At 71.1% G+C, this 18,357-nt stretch overlaps 3 protein-coding genes across 3 annotated transcripts; 1 reads left to right on the forward strand and 2 right to left on the reverse strand.

Annotated features, from left to right (window-relative positions):
* Nucleotides 1–492: 492 nt before the first annotated feature.
* LOC148590495 (dynein axonemal assembly factor 3-like) lies at nt 493–3,606 on the reverse strand. Its single transcript, XM_088538973.1, has 6 exons — nt 3,516–3,606; nt 3,309–3,442; nt 2,691–2,784; nt 1,705–1,880; nt 1,309–1,485; nt 493–579 (listed from the first exon to the last, which is right to left on the reverse strand). Exons 1-6 carry the CDS (start codon nt 3,604–3,606, stop codon nt 493–495), a joined length of 759 nt encoding a protein of 252 aa, XP_088395099.1.
* Nucleotides 3,607–4,116: 510 nt separating this feature from the next.
* Nucleotides 4,117–11,774, reverse strand: LOC148590496 (uncharacterized). The gene is made up of 7 exons (XM_088538974.1): nt 11,700–11,774; nt 10,610–10,793; nt 10,364–10,394; nt 6,400–6,524; nt 5,335–5,431; nt 4,779–4,887; nt 4,117–4,218 (listed from the first exon to the last, which is right to left on the reverse strand). The coding sequence occupies exons 1-7, from the start codon at nt 11,772–11,774 to the stop codon at nt 4,117–4,119; spliced, it is 723 nt and encodes a 240-aa protein (XP_088395100.1).
* A 1,280-nt stretch (nt 11,775–13,054) lies between these two features.
* On the forward strand, nt 13,055–17,167 carry LOC148590497 (histone-lysine N-methyltransferase KMT5C-like). Its single transcript, XM_088538975.1, has 7 exons — nt 13,055–13,164; nt 13,238–13,403; nt 13,862–13,971; nt 14,790–14,947; nt 15,827–15,846; nt 16,340–16,476; nt 17,161–17,167. The coding sequence occupies exons 1-7, from the start codon at nt 13,055–13,057 to the stop codon at nt 17,165–17,167; spliced, it is 708 nt and encodes a 235-aa protein (XP_088395101.1).
* The last annotated feature ends 1,190 nt before the right edge of the window (nt 17,168–18,357 follow it).

Raw genomic sequence — 18,357 nt, forward strand, 5'->3', positions numbered from 1 at the left:
AGTGTCCCCCACTCCCGGTGCCCCTCCCGCTCCGGGTGCCCCCCCGTTCCTGATGCCCCCTGGTTCCCTCCCGTCCCCGCCGCTCCCCCCCCATTCCCGGTGTCTCCCGTTCCCCGTGCCCCCTCCCGTTCCCGGTGCCCCTCCCGTTCCCGGTGCCCCCCCCCGCTCCCGGTGCCCCCCCCCGCTCACGTCACGGGGCTCCGGTCCCGACAGCAGCGTCGGGTTCTCGTCGCTCCCGGCGCCCTCGGGGCCCTCGAAGGCGACGCCGCCCTCGCGCCAGCGGCCGAACTCGGCGGGGGTCACGGAGCGGGCCTGGGGAGGGGGCGGTACCGGGAGCGGTACCGTGGGGGGGGGGTCACGGAGCGGGCCTGGGGAGGGGGGCGGTACCGGGAGCGGTACCGGGGGGGGGGGTCACGGAGCGGACCTGACGGGGGACACAACGGGGAGGGGGGGAGGACACCGGGACACGGCGGGGGTCGAACCGGGACCGGACTAGGGGGCGGGGTCCCGGTATGGGGGCGTGTCTTGGTCCCGGTTCGGTCCCGGGGGGTTGTCTCGGTCCCGGGGCGGTGTCCCTGTCTCGGGGTGGTTCCGGAGGGTGTCCCGGTTCGGTCCCGGGGGGTGTGTCCCTGTTCCGGGGTGGTTCCGGGGCGGGTGTCCCGGTCCGGTCCCGGTTCGGTTCGGTCCCGGTTCGGTCCCGGGGGGTGTGTCCCTGTTCCTGGGTGGTCCCGGGGCGGGGGAGGGGGAGGGTGTCCCGGTTCGGTCCCGGGGGGTTGTCTCGGTCGCGGTTTGGTCCCGGTTCGGTCCCGGCCCGGTTCGGTCCCGGTCCGGTTCGGTCCCCGTTCGGTCCCGGTTCGGTCCCGGTTCGGTCCCGGCCCGGTTCGGTCCCGGTTCGGTTCGGTCCCGGCCCGGCCCGGTTCGGTCCCGGTCCGGTTCGGTCCCCGTTCGGTCCCGGTTCGGTCCCGGGGGGTTGTCTCGGTCGCGGTTTGGTCCCGGTTCGGTCCCGGCCCGGTTCGGTCCCGGTCCGGTTCGGTCCCCGTTCGGTCCCGGTTCGGTCCCGGTTCGGTCCCGGTCCCGGTTCGGTCCCGGTTCGGTTTGGTCTCGGTTCGGTCCCGGCCCGGTCCCGGTCCGGTTCGGTCCCGGTTCGGTCCCGGTCCCGGTTCGGTCCCGGTTCGGTCCCGGTCCGGTTCGGTCCCGGTTCGGTTCGGTCCCGGTCCCGGTTCGGTCCCGGTTCGGTCCCGGCCCGGTCCCGGTTCGGTCCCGGTTCGGTTCGGTCCCGGTTCGGTCCCGGTTCGGTCCGGTCCTCACCCCCCGCTCGTGCAGCCCCATCCGCAGGTCCCAGTCGGCCACGCGGCTCCTGCCCTCGTATCTCGCCCCCAGGTGGCGCCGCAGCCGCCGCTCCCAGAGGCCCCGCAGGGGGGGCCCGGGGGGGGCGGGCAGCGCCCAGCGCCGCAGGACGGCGGCGACGGCGTCGCGGTCACGTGACTGGGGGGGGACAGGGTGAGAGCCCCCCCCGGCACCGGGACCCCCCCCGCCACCGGGATCCCCTCCCAACACCGGGAATTCCCCCCCCCTCAACCCGGGACCCCCCAATATTGGGATTCCCCACCCCAAAACCGGGAGCCCCGGTGTCCCCTGGTCCCGGTGTCCCCCCTCCCGGTGCCCCCCCGGTCCCTCCGTTCCGGTCCCCCCCCCTCCCCGCACCTTCATGAGCCGCAGGTCGGCGGGGCCGGTGCCGGGGTCGCCGCTGTCGCCGCTGTCGCCGCTGTCCCCCCCCCGCAGCCACCGCTCCAGCCGCGTCGCCGCCTCCCGCAGGTACCGCCCGGAGGCGCCGCGGAGGCGGCTGGAGCCCAAGAGCTCCAGGAGCAGCGAGGAGCGGGCTGGGAGCGGGACCGGGAATGGGAACGGGACCGGGAATGGCACCGGGAACGGGAATGGCACCGGGACGGGGAATGGCACCGGGAACGGGAATGTCACCGGGAATGGGGGCACCGGGAACGGGAATGACACCGGGAACGGGAATGGCACCGGGAACGGGGAATGGCACCGGGACCGGGAATGGCACCGGGAACGGGAATGACACCGGGACGGGAATGGCACCGGGAACGGGGAATGTCACCGGGAACGGGAATGGCACCGGGAACGGGAATGTCACCGGGAACGGGAATGGCACCGGGACCGGGAATGGCACCGGGAACGACACCGGGAGCGGGAATGGGAATGTCACCGGGAACGGGAATGACACCGGGAACGGCGGGCATCGGGAATGGGGCAGGGCAGGGGGAGCACCGAGCTGTGCGCTGGGACCGGGACTGGGACGGGAATGGGAATGGGGCAGGTCACCGGGAAAGGGGGGGGGTCATTGCAACCGGGAGGGAGGTCCCGGCCCCTTGATGTCCCCGTGTCCCCGTCCCTGAGGGGGGGCAGCTCCCGTTGATGTCCCCGCGGGGTGTCCCCGTGTCCCCCGTGTCCCCCGTGTCCCCTCTGTCCCACGTGTCCCCATGTCCCCCGTGTCCCCGTGTCCCCCGTGTCCCCCTCTGTTCCCCGTGTCCCCGTGTCCCCCGTGTCCCCGTGTCCCCGTGTCCCCCGTGTCCCCCGTGTCCCCCTCTGTTCCCCGTGTCCCCGTGTCCCCTCTGTCCCCCGTGTCCCCCGTGTCCCCCGTGTCCCCGTGTCCCCCGTGTCCCCCCCACCTCGCAGCCCCAGTCGCTCCCTGGGCTCCGCCGCCAGCGCCAGGAACAGCAGCTGCCGCGCGACGAGCTCGGGGCGCCGCTCGGCCACGTAGAGCTGGGAACACCGGGAACGCCGGCCGGGAACACCGGGAACGCCGGCCGGAAACACCGGGAATGCCGGCCGGGAACACCGGGAATTAAGGCCGGGAATACAGGGAATAATGGCCGGCAACACCGAGAATAACGGGAATACCGGGAATAATGGATGGGACCGCCGGGAACACCAGGAATATCGGGATCTGCTCCCACCCCCCCCAGGAGCACCGGGACTCCCTCCCCCGGTCCCCCCCTCCCCACGAGGCCCCTGGGAGCCCCGGTCTTCCCCGATGGGGACTCCGGTCCCGCCCCCGCCCCCCCCCAACCCCGAGACCCGGTCCCGGTTCCCCCCAATCCCTCCCGCTCCTCCCGGTCCCGGTTCTGCCCGTGGTTCCAGTCCCGGTTCCCCCTCACCCCGTCCCAGCTCCGGTTCCCCTCCGCCCGGTCCCGTCCCCCCCCCCCCCGCCCCGCCCCGGTCCCGGTCCCCCCCCGGTTCTCCCCGGTGCCGGTCCCGGTTCCCCCGGTGCCGGTCCCGGTTCTCACACTGAGCGCCCGGCGCGGCCGCCGCGAGGCCCCCGCCAGGGTCCGCAGCAGGTGCCGCCCCTCGGCCGCCCCCACCAGCAGCGCCGCCACCTCGGGCCGCCCCCCGGGGCCCGGCCGGGGCTGCGCGGCGGCGCCTGCGGGTCGGGAGTCACCGGGAGCACCGGGAAAAGTGGGAATTCCCGGGGGGGAGGGGGGGGGGATGCTCACAGAATTCCTGCAGGTCCAGGGCGGGCGTCAGCCCCCACCAGCGCACGGAGCCCAGCCCGTCCCCGCAGCCGCCCGCCAGCACCGGCTCCATCGCGCGCCCGGGACCGGCGCCGCGCGGCCAATCAGGAGCCGCCGCCGGCGCCGTCGGCCAATGGGAGGCGCAGCCAGGGACGCGGTCGCCAGGGAGACGGCGGGACCCGCCCCTCGGAGCAACGGGCGCGCAACGGGCGTCGCGCGGCGGTTGTCACGGCAACCGCGAGCCAATCCCGTCCGCCAGGCGGTTGTCACGGCAACCGCGAGCCAATCCCGTCCGCCAGGCGGTTGTCACGGCAACCGCGAGCCAAGCCCGTCCGCCAGGCGGTTGTCACGGCAACCGCGAGCCAATCCCGCCCTCGCGGCGGTTGTCACGGCAACCGCGAGCCAATCCCGTCCGCCAGGCGGTTGCTACAGCGACGCTTGGCCCCGCCCCTCCGCCGCCGCCCGGCCCCGCCCCTCGGCGCTGTCCAGCGCGCGGTGCTGAAAGTCGCTAAAAGGAGCCCCCCCCCCCGTGACGTCAACATCAGGGTGCAACGTCACGGCAGTGACGTCACCACGAAGGAAATCACCCCCAAAGAAGGAGCTTTATTGGCTGGGGGGGGGTCAGCCCTGGAGGGGGGGGCGGGAAGCAGAGCTGCAGCAGCTGCTCACAGAGCTCCAGCTCCTCCTGGGGGGGGGGGAAGGGGGGGTCATGGGGGGAGGAACCCCCCCCGGGACCCCTGAGACCCCCCCGTGGAGCCCCCATGAGCCCCAACGACCCCACAGCCCCCCCCAACACCCTGAAGACCCCCCCAGAGATCCCTGGTGACCCACAAGGTCCCCAAAGACCCCCCACAACCCCCCCCCGAGACCCCAAAACCCCCCCAGGACCCCCCCAGCCCTCCCATAACCCCCTCGAGACCCCAACCCCCCCCCCCCCCAGGACCCCCCCCAGCCCTCCCATAACCCCCCCGAGACCCCAAAACCCCCCCAGGACCCCCCCAGCCCTCCCATAACCCCCCCGAGACCCCCAAAGAAGACCCCCCCCCAGAAGTCCCTCCCCCCCCCCCTCCACCCCCCCGACCCTCCCCAGTCCCCATGGACCCCCCCCCACACCTGGACACCCTCCCTTGCCCAACCCCCCCCCCCCCAAGCCCCCCTTCCCCCCCCATGCCCCCCCCATGCCCCTCCCCGTGGCCCCCCCGTGCCCCCCCCCGTCCCCCTCCTGCCCCCCCCCCCCCCGCCCACCAGGCTCTCGGGCCGCCCCTGCAGTTGCCCCCTCCTCTCTCTCAGCAGCGGCTCCAGCCCCAGCTGGGGGTCCCGGAGGCGCCGGAGCCCCTCGGGGCACAGGGCCAGGCTGGGGGGAGAGCGGGGGGGCGGAGTTAGCGGGGCCCCGCCCCCCTCAGTGAGCCCCGCCCCCTCAGTAAGCCCCGCCCACCCCCAGACACCGCAGCCCCTCGGGGCACAGGGCCAGGCTGGGGGGAGAGCGGGGGGGCGGAGTTAGCGGAGCCCCGCCCCCTACTCAGAGCCCCGCCCCCTCGGTGAGCTCCTCCCACAAACCCCGCCCCTTCACAGTGCTCTGCTCCCCACACAACCCCGGGCCCGCCCCCTCTAGACCCCCACCCACCTCGAGCCCCGCCCCTTCCAAAGCCCCACCCACCTCGAGCCCCGCCCCCTGGAGAGCCCCGCCCCCATTTGTCCCCCCTCCCCACCCCTCCCAGTGCCCACGTGTTCCAGGACTCCCCCCCCCCCCCCGCCCCGAGGCCCCGCCCCCCCCAGGCCCCGCCCCCGAGGCCCCGCCCACCTGACCAGCGCCCCCAGCAGGTTCTCGTGGGCGGCCTCGTGTTCCCGGCCCAGCTGCCCCACGAGGCGCTCGACCCCCCCCAGGGCGCAGAGCGGCTCTGGGGGGACACGGGGGGGGTCGGGGGGTGACACGGGGGACACGGGGGGACCCCAGGGACACGGGGGACACGGGGGGGTCGGGGGGGTGACACGGGGGACACGGGGGGACCCCAGGGACGGGGGGGGGACACGGGGGACACGGGGGGACCCCGGGGACACGGGGGGGGGACACGGGGGGATCCCAGGGACACGGGGGACACGGGGGGGGGCTGGTGTCCTGGGGAGGGGCATCCTTGTGGGGGGGTCGGGGGAGAATGGGGGGTTTGGGGGGATTCAGGGCTGTTTTGGGGTGTTTCAGGGTGTTTGGGCGGTTTCTGGGGTGTTTCAGTCGCGCTGGGTGTTTGGGGGGGTTTCTGGGGTGTTTGGGGGCATTTCGGGGCGGCTTTGTGGTGTTTTGGGGGGTTGGGGCGTTTGGAGGGAGTTTCTGCGGTGTTTGGGGGTGTTTTGGGCTGTTTTGGGGGTGTTCCGGGGCCATTTCGGGGTGTTCCGGGGTGTTTCTGGGATGTTTGGGGGGGTTTCTGGGGTGTTTCGGGCCCGTTTTGGGGCGTTTCGGGGTGTTCTGGGGTGTTCCGGGGCCGTTTTGGGGTGTTTGGGGGGTGTTCCGGGGCCGTTTTGGGGTGTTCCGGGCCCATTTTGGGGTGTTTCGGGGTGTTTGGGGGGTGTTTTGGGCTGTTTTGGCCCGTTTTGGGGTGTTTGGGGCCCATTTCGGGGTGTTTCGGGGTGTTTGGGGCCCGTTTCGGGGTGTTTGGGGCCCATTTCGGGGTGTTTTGGGCTGTTTCGGGCCCGTTTCGGGGTGTTTCGGGGTGTTTGGGGGGTGTTTTGGGGTGTTTGGGGCCCGTTTCGGGGTGTTTTGGGGGTGTTTTGGGCTGTTTTGGCCCGTTTCGGGGTGTTTGGGGCCCGTTTCGGGGTGTTTTGGGGGTGTTTCGGGGTGTTTTGGCCCGTTTCGGGGCGTTCCCGGGTGTCTCACCTCGGACGGCCGGCTCCTCGTGCAGGGCCCAGCGCAGCACGAAGGCCCCGCGCGCCCGGGAACGGGGCCGGGGCCCCACGGCCGCCCCCAGCAGCGGCCGCAGCCCCCCCCAGGGCGGCCAGAGCCTGCGCGGCCCCCGGCTGCCCCCCGCACCAGCGCTGGGGACAACGGGGACAACGGGGACAATGGGGACAACGGGGACAATGGGGACAACGGGGGGACACGGGGACAATGGGGACAATGGGGACAATGGGGGACAATGGGGGACAACGGGGACAATGGGGGGACACGGGGACAACGGGGACAATGGGGACAATGGGGGGAGAATGGGGACAATGGGGACAACGGGAACAACGGGGGGACAATGGGGGACAACGGGGACAATGGGGGGACACGGGGGACAATGGGGACAACGGGGACAATGGGGGGAGAATGGGGACAACGGGGACAACGGGGACAATGGGGGGACAATGGGGACAATCGGGACAATGGGGACAATGGGGGGACACGGGGACAACGGGGACAATGGGGGGACACGGGGGACAACGGGGACAATGGGGACAATGGGGACAATGGGGACAATGGGGGACGGGGGGGACATGGGGACAACGGGGACAACGGGGACAACGGGGGGACACGGGGGCAATGGGGACAATGGGGACAATGGGGACAATGGGGACAACGGGGGGAGAACGGGGACAATGGGGGACAACGGGGACAATGGGGGGAGAATGGGGACAATGGGGACAATGGGGGGGGACAATGGGGACAACGGGGACAATGGGGACAATGGGGGGACACGGGGGACAATGGGGACAATGGGGGGACAACGGGGACAACGGGGGGACACGGGGGACAACGGGGACAACGGGGGGGACACGGGGGACAATGGGGACAACGGGGACAATGGGGACAACGGGGACAACGGGGACAATGGGGGGACACGGGGGACAACGGGGACAATGGGGGGACACGGGGACGGGGGACACAGGGGGACAATGGGGGGACGGGGGGGACAATGGGGGGACACAGGGGACAGGGCGACACGGGGGGACACAGGGGGCACAGGAGACATGGGGAGACACAGGGGACAAGGGGGGACAGGGGGGACATGGGGGACAATGGGGGACAATGGGGGACATGGGGGGACACAGGGGACAGGGGATACAGGGGGACACAAGAGGACACAGGGGGGACATGGGGGGACACGGGGTGGAAACAGCAGAAACAAGGGAATTGGCATTGGAAAACGGAATCCACCCCAAATCCAGTGGGAAAAACGAACAAATCCAGGAAAATCCCCATTCCCAACTCCGTGCTGTTCTCGTTACACCCGCACCGTGTCCCCACGTCCCCCCATGTCCCCCATTGTCCCCACGTCCCCTCATACCCCCCTTGTGTCCACCGGTCCCCATTGTCCTCCCCCCTCCTTGTCCCCGTTGTCCCCCCATGTTTCCCCCTGTCCCCCATTGTCCACCCCATCCCCATTGTCCCTATGTCCCCCCAATGTCCGCACCATTGTCCCCCCAGCCCCATATCCTGCCTTGTATCCCCATTGTCCCCATGTCCCCATTGTCCCCATTGTGCCCCATGTCCTCATGGTCCCCCATGTCCCCCTTGTCCCCATGTCCCCAATGTGCCCAATGTCCCCCATTGTCCCCATGTCCCCCATTATCCCCATCATCCCCTTGTCCCCATTGTGCCCATTGTGCCCATGTCCCCCATTATCCCCATCATCCCCATGTCCCCCTTAGTCCCCATTGTCCCCCTATCCCCATTCTCCCCCTTGTCCTCACTGTCCCCACATCCCCCCTATCCCCATTGTCCCCCATGTCCCCATATGCCGCATTATCCCCATCATCCCAGTGTCCCCCTTGTCCCCCCTGTGTCCCCCTTAGTCCCCATTGTCCCCCTATCCCCATTCTCCCCATTGTCCGCACTGTCCCCATGTCCCCCATGTCCCCCATTGTCCCCATGTCCCCCCATGGTCCCCCTTGTCCCCATTGTCCCCATTGTGCCCCATGTCCTCATGGTCCCCCATGTCCCCCTTGTCCCCATGTCCCCAATGTGCCCAATGTCCCCCATTGTCCCCATGTCCCCCATTATCCCCATCATCCCCGTGTCCCCCATGTCCCCCCATTGTCCCCCGTGTCCCCATTGTCCCCCTATCCCCTTTCTCCCCATTGTCCGCACTGTCCCCGTGTCCCCCCTATCCCCATTGTCCCTTTGTCCCCATTATCCCCATGTCTCCCATTATCCCCATCATCCCCATTGTCCCCATGTCCCCCCATTGTCCCCATCATCCCCGTGTCCCCATTGTCCCCATGTCCCCCCATTGTCCCCCATCGTCCCCATTATCCCCATTCTCCCCATCGTCTCCCATTGTCCCCATGTCCCCCCATTGTCCCCATGTCCCCCCATGGTCCCCCTTGTCCCTTTGTCCCCATTCTCCCCATTATCCCCATCATCCCCAATGTCCCCATTATCCCCATCACTCCCATTGTCCCCATCATCCCCATTGTCCCCATCATCCCCATGTCCCCCCATTGTCCCCCCCCCATGTCCCCCCATTGTCCCCCATTGTCCCCCATGTCCCCATCATCCCCATGTCCCCCATTGTCCCCCATGTCCCCCATCGTCCCCATGTCCCCCCGCCCCCCTCACCGGAAATGGCGGCCATGGCGGCGTCGCGGGCGCCCGGGCGGGGGTCCCGTCTCAGGGCCCCCAGCAGCCCCCGCAGGGCCCCCCCCCGCAGCGCCCCCCCCCGCAGCCCCGGCAGGTTCTGGGCAGCGGCCGCCAGGGCCCGGGCGGCCCCCGGGAGCCCCCGGCGGAGCCACCCCCCCCCGAGGAGGGTCTGCAGCCCCCCCAGCGCCAGGAACGCTGCGCGCGGGAACGGGATCCCGCGGGAATGGGAACGGGAATGGGATCCGATGGGAATGGGAACGGGATCCGAGGGGAACGGGAATGGGATCCGATGGGAACGGGAATGGGATCCGATGGAACGGGAATGGGTTCCGATGGGAACGGGAACGGGATCCGAGGGGAACGGGAATGGGATCCGATGGGAACGGGAATGGGTTCCGATGGGAACGGGAACGGGATCCAATGGGAACGGGAACGGGATCCCATGGGAACGGGATCCCATGGGAACAGGATCCCATGGGAACGGGAATGGGAATGGGATCCGAGGGGAACAGGATCCGAGGGGAACGGGATCCGAGGGGAACGGGATCCAATGGGAACGGGAATGGGATCCGATGGGAATGGGAACGGGATCCAATGGGAACGGGATCCGAGGGGAACGGGATCCAATGGGAACGGGATCCAATGGGAACGGGATCCAATGGGAACGGGATCCAATGGGAACAGGAACGGGATCCCGTGAGAACGGGAATGGGATCCGATGGGAACGGGAACGGGAATGGGATCCCATGGGAACGGGAATGGGATCCAATGGGAATGGGATCCCGTGGGAATGGGAGCGGGAACGGGAACGGGGGGATCCGAGGGGAACGGGGGAGCCGATGGGAACGGGATCCCATGGGAACGGGACACGAGGGGAACGGGGGGGAGCCGATGGGAACAGGGAGGATCCAATGGGAATGGGGGGATCCAAGGGGAATGGGGGAGCCGATGGGAATGGGGGGATCCAAGGGGAACGGGGAGAATCCAATGGGAATGGGAACAGGGATCCGAGGGGAACGGGAATGGGGATCCGAGGGGAATGGGAACGGGCGGGATCCAATGGGAATGGGGGGAGCCATGGGAATGGGGGGGATCCAATGGGAATGGGGGGATTCGACAGGGATGGGGGGATCCAGCAGGAAAATGGGGATCCGACGGGAGTGCAGAAAATCCAAGGAGAACAGGGGGATCCGAACCGGAAAGAGGAAAATACACTCAGAAAATCCACCCAAAACCCACAAAAATCCACCCGAAACCAGCCCCACGAACCCCAAAATACCCCCAAATGCTGCCAAAATCCCCCCAGGAACCTGGAATTAGTGGGAAAATGGGGGGAAAATGGGGGGAAAAGGGACCCCCAGCACCAGGGGACCCCCCTGACCCTCCTGGGAACCCCCAGAGCCCCCCGGGACCCCCCAAACCCTCAGGACCCTCCCGGATCCCCCCAGTTCCCCCCGGGATTCCCTTGGGATCCCCCCCGGCACCTCCCCAATTCCCGCCGGGATCCCCCCGTTCCCGCCCCCACCTTCCGCGTTGTCCACGTTTTCCAGCAGCTCCGCCAGCAGCTCCAGCACCGGCTGGTACCGGTCGCCGGGATCCTCCGCGTCCGGCTCCGCGTGCGGGTCGGGATCCTCCGCGTCCGGGTCGGGATCCTCCGCGTGCGGGTCGGGATCCGGCTCCGGCTCCTCGGGCGGGGGGGGCCCGGCCTCCTCCAGGATCCGCAGGAGGCTCCGCACGGTCTCCACGTCCCCCCCGGCGCCGCCCAGCGCCGCCCCCAGCGCCGCCCGCAGCCACTCGCGGCGCTGCCGGGGGGGGGGGGGGGTCAGCGACGGGCCCCGGCGTCCGGGGGACCCCCCTAAAGGGCCCAGGCGTCCGGGGGACCCCGAACACCCCCCGAGGGGCCCAGGAGTCCGGGGGACCCCCCTAAAGGGGCCCGGGAGTCCGGGAGACCCCAACCCCCCAACAAGGGGCCCAGGCGTCCGGGGGACCCCGACACCCCAACAAGGAGCCCCAGCGTCCGGGAGACCCCCCTAAAGGGGCCCAGGTGTCCGGGGGACCCCGACCCCCCCTAAAGGGGCCCGGGAGTCCGGGAGACCCCAACCCCCACCCCCGAGGGGCCCAGGTGTCCGAGAGACCCCCCCAAAAGGGCCCAGGCGTCGGGAGATCCCGACCCCCCCCCGAGGGGCCCAGGTGTCCGGGAGACCCCAACCCCCCAACAAGGGGCCCAGGCGTCCGGGGAACCCCGAACACCCCCCGAGGGGCCCAGGAGTCCGGGGGACCCCCCTAAAGGGGCCCAGGTGTCCGGGGGACCCCGACCCCCCAACAAGGGGCCCAGGCGTCCGGGGAACCCCCCCAAAGGGGCCCAGGCGTCCTGGGGACCCCGACCCCCCCCAAGAGGGACCCTGGCTTCCGGGGGACCCCCCTAAAGGGGCCCAGGCGTCCGGGAGACCCCGACCCCCCCCCCAAAGGGGCCCAGGTGTCGGGGGGACCCCAACCCCCCCCCCCCCCCATTGGGGTCCCCTGGGTCCGGGCTCCGCCCCCTCTCACCTCCTCCGAGAGCGGCTCCGAGGCTCCGCCCCGCCCCCGGCGCCGGCCCCGCCCCCGGGGTCACTCGCGGTCACCGCCAGCTCCAGGAGCCCCTGCAGGTTCCGGGGGGGCTCCCGGGGGCCCCCCCCGCCGCGCTCCGCCATGGCGCCGCCGCTACCGCCCCGCGGGCGCCGCCATCTTGCTCGGGGAGGGGGCGGGGCCTGGGAGCGCGCGGCCAATGGCGGGCGACCTTGGCGGCCATTGGCTGGGCGCAAAACCAATGGGGCGCGGAGAGGGCGGTGCGGGCGGCTCGGCCAATAGCTGCGCGCCGGGGCCGGGCCTGGCTCTTCGGAGCGTTACGGTAGAGCCACGCGCTTCCGTTAGGGGCGTTACGGTAGGAACGGGGCTGCCCCCCCCACCCCCAACGGCTTGCGCGCGGGGCTCCTCTATACGGGGCGTTACGGTAAAAGGCGGGGCTCTATTCAGAGCGCTACGGTAGCGCCGGGACCTCGTGCGCCTCTGCTTGGGGCATTACGGCGGCGCCGGGGCTCTTTCTCTCCAGTCCCCGGTCGCCCAGGGGCGCGGGCGCTCCGAGCATTACGGTACCGGCGCCCCCCCTCCGTCCCGGTACAGGAGAGGGGCGGGGCGGGGGCGCTGTGTGCTTCATTACGGTAATTGGGGGCGGGGTGTCCGTAACACAATGGGATAATGGCGAGTGTGCGGCTATTGCCTTCATTATGGTAACGGGACAATTGCGGGGGCGCTGGCGGCCTCATTACGGTACTTGGGGCGGGCGGGGCTCCTCACGCCGGGCGGAAGGGCATTACGGTACCGGGGAGGAGGCAGAAACCCCGGGCCGTGCCCATTCATTCGGATCATTACGGTACCGGCCGTGTTTGGGGGCGGTCCTGGAGCGGTGCCCGCGCTCGGTGCATTACGGTACCACGAGGGGCCGTTTGGGGAGGGTGCCCGTTTGTTCAGGGCATTACGGTACCAAAACGGTGCGTGTCGTGCGCGGTACCCCCGCGCTCGGCGCTTTACGGTACTACAGGCGGGGGCGGGCCCTGTCCTCGGTGCATTACGGTACTACAGGCGGGGGCGGGCCCTGTCCTCGGTGCATTACGGTACCGGGGGGGATGCCCCCGCGCTCGATGCATTACGGTACCGGGGGTGGGTTGGGGCCTGTGCTCGGTGTATTACGGTACCGGGGGAGATGCCCCCGCGCTCGGCGCATTACGGTAGCGCTGACCCGCGCGGCGGGGAGGGGCGGGGGGCTCCCGTTCCGCTCCCGGAGCCGGTTCCGGTGCGGATTCCCGGTTCCGGTTCCCGGTTCTAATCTGTGCCGGTGGCGGTTCCCGTGCAGGCCGCGGTCCCGGTTATGATCCCCGCGGTGCCGCTTCCCCCGCAGGTCCCGGTTCCGGTTCCGGTCCGGTTCCGGTCCGCCATGGCGGCGCCCCGCGTGACCGCGCGGGAGCTCTGCGAGAACGACGACCTGGCCACGAGCCTCGTGCTCGACTCGGTGCTCGGCTTCCGGACACACAAGATGGCCGTCAGGTGCGGGGCGGGGCCTGCGGCGGGGGCGGGGCCTGCGCGGCGGCGCCGCCCCCGTGCTGACGTCACCGCGCAGCCCCCTGCCCGCGCTGCGGCGCCGCCAGCACCTCCGAGCCGCCGTCGAGCGCTTCCGGCGGCGGCGCGACCCGGAAGCGGCGCTGCGCGCGCTCACCGCCGGCTCCTGGGCCGCCAACTACTTCCGGCGGCGCCGCCCGCTGCAGCGCGCCGCCTTCCACAGTCACGTGAGCGGCGGGGGCGGGGCCTGCGCGGGGGGCGGGGGAGTGGGCGGGGCCTAGCTGGGGCGGGGCCTGGCGGGAGCCGCAGGTTCGGGGATCCCCGGGGGGCGGGGTTTGCGGGAGGGGGCGTGGCCTGGCGGGGGCGGGGCCTGGCGGGAGCCGCAGGTTCGGGGCCGCCAGCGGGATCCCCACGGGGGCGGGGACTGCGGGAGGGGGCGGGGCAGGGGCAGGGAGGGGGCGGGGCCAGGACGGTCCGTCGCGGGTGTCTGGGCTCCCTCATCCCGCCCTGCCCGGACGCCTGGGCCCCTCCTTGTGTTGGGGGGGGTTTCCCGGACGCCTGGGCCCCCCCCCGGACGCCTGGGCCCCCCCCGGACGCCTGGGCCCCCCCCCGGACGCCTGGGCCCCCCCGGACGCCTGGGCCCCCCCCGGACGCCTGGGCCCCCCCGGACGCCTGGGCCCCGCAGATCCTGCGCTACCTGCGGCTGCTGCTGCCCGAGAGCGGCGTCGCCATCCAGCCCTGCAGCCGCTACTCGCTGGACACCAACGGGGCCAGGGTGGTGTCGACCCGCGCGTGGTGCGTGGGGACACGGGGGGGGACATGGGGGACATTGGGAATGTGGAGGGACATGGGGGGGTCTTGTGGGGACATTGGGGACGTGGAGACTCATGGAGGGACACGAAGGGACTTGGGAACAGGGGGAGATATGGGGGCAGTTGGGGACCTGGAGGGACATCAGGAGACCTACAGGGACACGCAGGGACGTGGGGAGATCTCATGGGGACCTGGGGACATGGGGGGGACACAGGGAGATGGGGGGATATGGGAGGGCACTGGGGACATGGGGGATCTCATGGGGACACGGGGGGACACGGGGGACGTTCAGGTACATGAGGAGCCTCACAGGGACATGGGGGGGACACGGGGGATCTCTTGGGGACACGGGGGGACATGGGGGACATTCAGGTACATGAGGAGCCTCACGGGGACCCTGGGGCTGCCCCCCGGACGCCTGGGCCCGCAGGCGCAAGCACAAGCGCCTGGAGCCGCTGCAGGGATCTCATGGGGACATGGAGGGGACAGGGGGGATCCCATGGGGACACGGGGGATCCCATGGGGACACAGGGGGGACACGGGGGATCCCATGGGGACATGGGGACATGGGGAGACATTCAGGTCCCTGTGGATCCTCACGGTACCCGGGGGTCCCCGGACGCCTGGGCCCGCAGGCGCAAGCACGAGCGCCTGGAGCCGCTGCAGGGATCTCATGGGGACACGGGGGGGACACGGGGGATCCCATGGGGACACGGGGGATCCCATGGGGACACGGGGGGACACGGGGGACATTCCGGTCCCTGCGGATCCTCACGGCGCCCGGACGCCTGGGCCCGCAGGCGCAAGCACGAGCGCCTGGAGCCGCTGCAGGGCTGCGCGGCCGAGCTGCCCCCCCGGGGGCTCCTGCGTCGCGGCCGCAACGACTTCAGCGTCGTCTACTCGACGCGGCGGCGGCGGCCGCAGCTCTGCCTGGGCCCCGCGGCCTTCGTCAACCACGGTGGGGACGGGGACGGGGGGACAGGGGGGACAGGGGGGACATGGGGACAGGGGGGGGACATGGGGGGACAGGGGGGACGTGGGGGGACAGGGGGGACATGGGGGGACAGGGGGGACATGGGGGGACATGGGGCATAGGGGGACACAGGGACAGGGAGGACACATTGGGGCCACAGGGACTGGGGACATGGAGGATAGAGGAACATTGGCATGGGGGACACAGGGACAGGGACATGGAGATGGGGACAAGGGGACATAGGGGGACGGGGGGACATGGGGACAGGGGCACACGAGGGGACACAGGGACATGGAGGATAGAGGGCCACGGGGACAGGGGACAGGGGGACACAGAGACAAGGACAAGGGGACATGGGGGGGGACAAGGGAGACATGGAGAATAGGAGGACATGGGGATGGGGGGACATGGGGACAGGGGGGACACAGGGACATGGAGGATAGGGGGACGTGGGACAGGGGACATGAGGGGACACAGGGACATGGGGATGGGGAGATGGGAAAAGGGGACATGGGGGGACGGGGGACACGGGGACATGGAGGATAGAAGGGCACAGGAGACGGGGACAGGAGGACGTGGCGGCGTGTGGGGGACATGGGGGACATGGGGGGGACACGGGGGACAGGAGGGGAGACATGGGGGACACAGGGACATGGGGGACATGGGGGAGCACCCAGGACACATTGGGGACACGGGGGGGGTCACAGGGGACATGGGGGGGGGGACATGGGGGACACAGGGACATGGGGGGGACATGGGGGAGGACCCAGGACACATTGGGGACACGGGGGGGGGGACACCAGGGACCCCCTGTTGTCCCCAACGTTGACCCCCCCCCCCTTCCCCCCCACGGTGACACCCCAGACTGCCGGCCCAACTGCAAGGTGAGGGGCGGGGCCAGCCGGGGGGCGGGGCCAGCCGGGGGCGGGGCCAGGCGGGGGCGGGGCCTGGGGCGTGTCCGCAGGGGATGGGGCCGCCCAAGGGGGCGTGTCCCCAATAGGGGAGTGTCCCCAATCAGAGGAGGGTCTCAGGGGAGGGATTTCCCCAAGGGGGCGTGTCCTGGGGAGGGGGCGGAGCGTCCCAGGGGGCGTGTCCCCAGTGGGGTGTTCGAGGGCCAGGGTGTCCCCAATAGGGGTTCGTGTCCCTGGGGGTCTGTGTCCCCAATAGGGGGCGTGTCCCGAACAGGGGGCGTGTCCAGGGGGAGGAGCCTCTCATGGGGCGTGTCCCCAGTGGGGTCCTTAAGGGCCAGGGTGTCCCCAATAGGGGTGCGTGTCCCCAGGGGGGCTGTGTCCCCAATAGGGGGCGTGTCCCCAATAGGGGGCGTGTCCGGGGGTGGGACCGCCCCCGGGACACGCCCCCTGTCGGGGCCCCGCCCAGCTGGTGGCGGCCGAGGGGCGGGGCGCGTGCGTGCGGGCGCTGCGGGACATCGAGCCCCAGGACGAGATCACCTGCTACTACGGGGAGGGGGCGTTCGGGGACAACAACGAGCGCTGCGAGTGCCGCACGTGCGAGAGGTGGGCGGGGCCGGGGGGCGGGGCCTCGGGGGGCGGGGCCTCGGGGGGCGGGGCCTCGGGGGCGGGGTCTGGGGGGTTTGGGGGAGGGGGCGTTCAGGGACAACAACGAGCGCTGCGAGTGCCGCACGTGCGAGAGGTGGGCGGGGCCGGGGGGCGGGGCCTCGGGGGCGGGGCCTCGGGGGGGCGGGGTTTGGGGGGCGTTCGGGGACAACAACGAGCGCTGCGAGTGCCGCACGTGCGAGAGGTGGGCGGGGCCTGGGGGCGGGGCCTCGGGGGCGGGGCCTCGGGGGCGGGGCCTCGGGGGCGGGGTCTGGGGGGTTTGGGGAGGGGGCGTTCGGGGACAACAACGAGCGCTGCGAGTGCCGCACGTGCGGAGAGGTGGGCAGGGCCTGGGGGCGGGGCCTCGGGGGGCGTTGTGGGGAGGGGGTGTTCGGGGACAACAAGGAGCATTGCGAGTGCGAGACGTGCAGGAGGTGGGCGGGGCCTCCGGGGGGCGGAGCCTCAAAGGGGCGGTGCTTGGTGGTGGGGCGGGGCTCCCACAGGGAGGGGGCGTTTGAGGATAATGAACTTCCTGGGCTTCCCTGGGGGCGGGGCGTACACGAGGGGGCGGGGCTCCAGGAGGGCGGGGTTTTCCCGGCGCAGGGAGGGGGGTGGAGCCTCCGCCAGCACCGGGCGCTGTCCAAGGTGCTGAAGGGGGGAAAGGGGGAGGAGCCTGCGCCCCCCTCTGAGCCCGCCCCTTTCCCCGCCCACAGGCGGGGCGAAGGGCGCCTTCCGGCAGCGGAGCCCGTTGGGGGCGGAGCCTCGCCCGCCCCCGCCCCCCCTCGGAGCCGTCCCCGCCCCCGCCCTCCCGGTACCGCCTGCGGGAGACGGAGGGGGCGGCTGCGGGGGGCGGGGCCGGCGCGCCCAGGGGGCGGGGCGTCGGCGGCGCCCCGCCTCCCGCCCCCCGCGGCGCCGCCGCCGCCGCGCCCCGCCCCCCCGCCGGGCCCCGCCCTCCGCGTGGCCCTGCACGACTGCGCGGGCTGTGGGCGGGGGCTGCCGCCTGCGGGCGGAGCTGCGCGTGCGCCTCGAGAGGCTCCGCCCCCCGCCGCCGGACACGCCCCCGCCGCCCGCCCCACCCCCCTTGAGACCCCCCCCCAACGTTTCTTACCTTTTTGGGCGGGAAGCGTTTTTTTTTTTTTTTTTACCTTTTTGGGTGTTTTTATTCCCGTTTTCTTACTCAGCGATTTGCCCTTTTCCTACGCCGTTTTCTACCTTTTTTGGGGGCATTTTCTTACATTTTTATTCAAGGGACACACGTTACTCCCCCCTCCCCCCACCAGGACTCCTGGGCCCCTCCCGGATTCCCCTGCCCCGGGGGGGGGGGGGTTGGTGCTATTGGGGGGGGGGGCTGGTGCTATTGTCAATTTTGGTGCAAAACTGCCCTTTTTTAACCAAAATAAAGAAAAAAAAAAAAAACAACAACAAAAAAGCGCTCTGAGTCGCTATTGTATTTGGAAGGGGGGGGGGGGGGGAGTCACGTCCCTTGTCCCCGTGTCCCCCTCCCCATTGTTCTCCTGGAACAAAGGGCAGGAATGTCCCAATGTCCCCAACAGGTGCCGGGGACAGGGGTGACATCAAAGGACAGGAATAGGGCCCAGGCATCCGGGCCCCTCCCCCCCGGGGCTTTTGTTCCCCCCCCCCCGCCCCGAAGCTGGAAGGGCCCAGGCGTCCGGGGGGGGGTGGGGGGAGAGGGGCCCAGGCGTCCGGGGGCCCTGATGTCCCCAAAGGGCCCAGGCGTCCGGGCCCCCCCCCCCCCCCCCCCGGTCCCCCGTTTTAAGCCCCGACAGCTGCGGGGTGTCGGGTGACGGTGACATTTGGTGGCATTTTGGGAACAATGAGCGC

Source organism: Tinamus guttatus, unplaced genomic scaffold (genome assembly GCF_059628265.1).
Source record: "Tinamus guttatus ecotype Peru unplaced genomic scaffold, ASM5962826v1 Tinamus_guttatus_pri_ptg001305l, whole genome shotgun sequence".
NCBI lineage: Eukaryota > Metazoa > Chordata > Aves > Tinamiformes > Tinamidae > Tinamus > Tinamus guttatus.